Source organism: Hippocampus comes, unplaced genomic scaffold (genome assembly GCF_001891065.2).
Source record: "Hippocampus comes isolate QL1 unplaced genomic scaffold, H_comes_QL1_v1.1 scaffold1850, whole genome shotgun sequence".
Taxonomy (NCBI): domain Eukaryota; kingdom Metazoa; phylum Chordata; class Actinopteri; order Syngnathiformes; family Syngnathidae; genus Hippocampus; species Hippocampus comes.
Window position 1 is genome coordinate 2,970 of NW_017805349.1, and position 214 is coordinate 3,183.

The 214-nt window shown below is 34.1% G+C and overlaps 1 protein-coding gene across 1 annotated transcript in view; it reads left to right on the plus strand.

The window, feature by feature from the left end:
• Positions 1-95, plus strand: part of LOC109516993 (protocadherin beta-10-like) — a gene marked incomplete at its 3' end in the record, with an annotated part of 2,720 nt that extends 2,625 nt beyond the window's left edge. Inside the window, exon 2 of the mRNA XM_019871856.1 lies at positions 33-95. Coding sequence (XP_019727415.1) covers positions 33-95 — 63 coding nt within the window. The remainder of the gene's footprint in view (positions 1-32) is intronic.
• Between the last annotated feature and the right edge of the window lie 119 nt (positions 96-214).

Sequence of the window (214 nt, forward strand, 5' to 3'; positions counted from 1 at the left end):
CCTATAATGACCACACGCTGCCTGCTGACCAGACTCTGAGGAAAAGCCCATCAGACTTTGTGGATGAGCTGCATGAGTCGTTTGACCCTTTGGAGGTAGGGACCTTTACTAATGTAAATAAATTAATTAATTAAATAATAATAATAATAATAATAAAAACGTTATTGGGCGGTAAAAAAAATAATAATAATAATCATAAAAACGTTATTGGGCG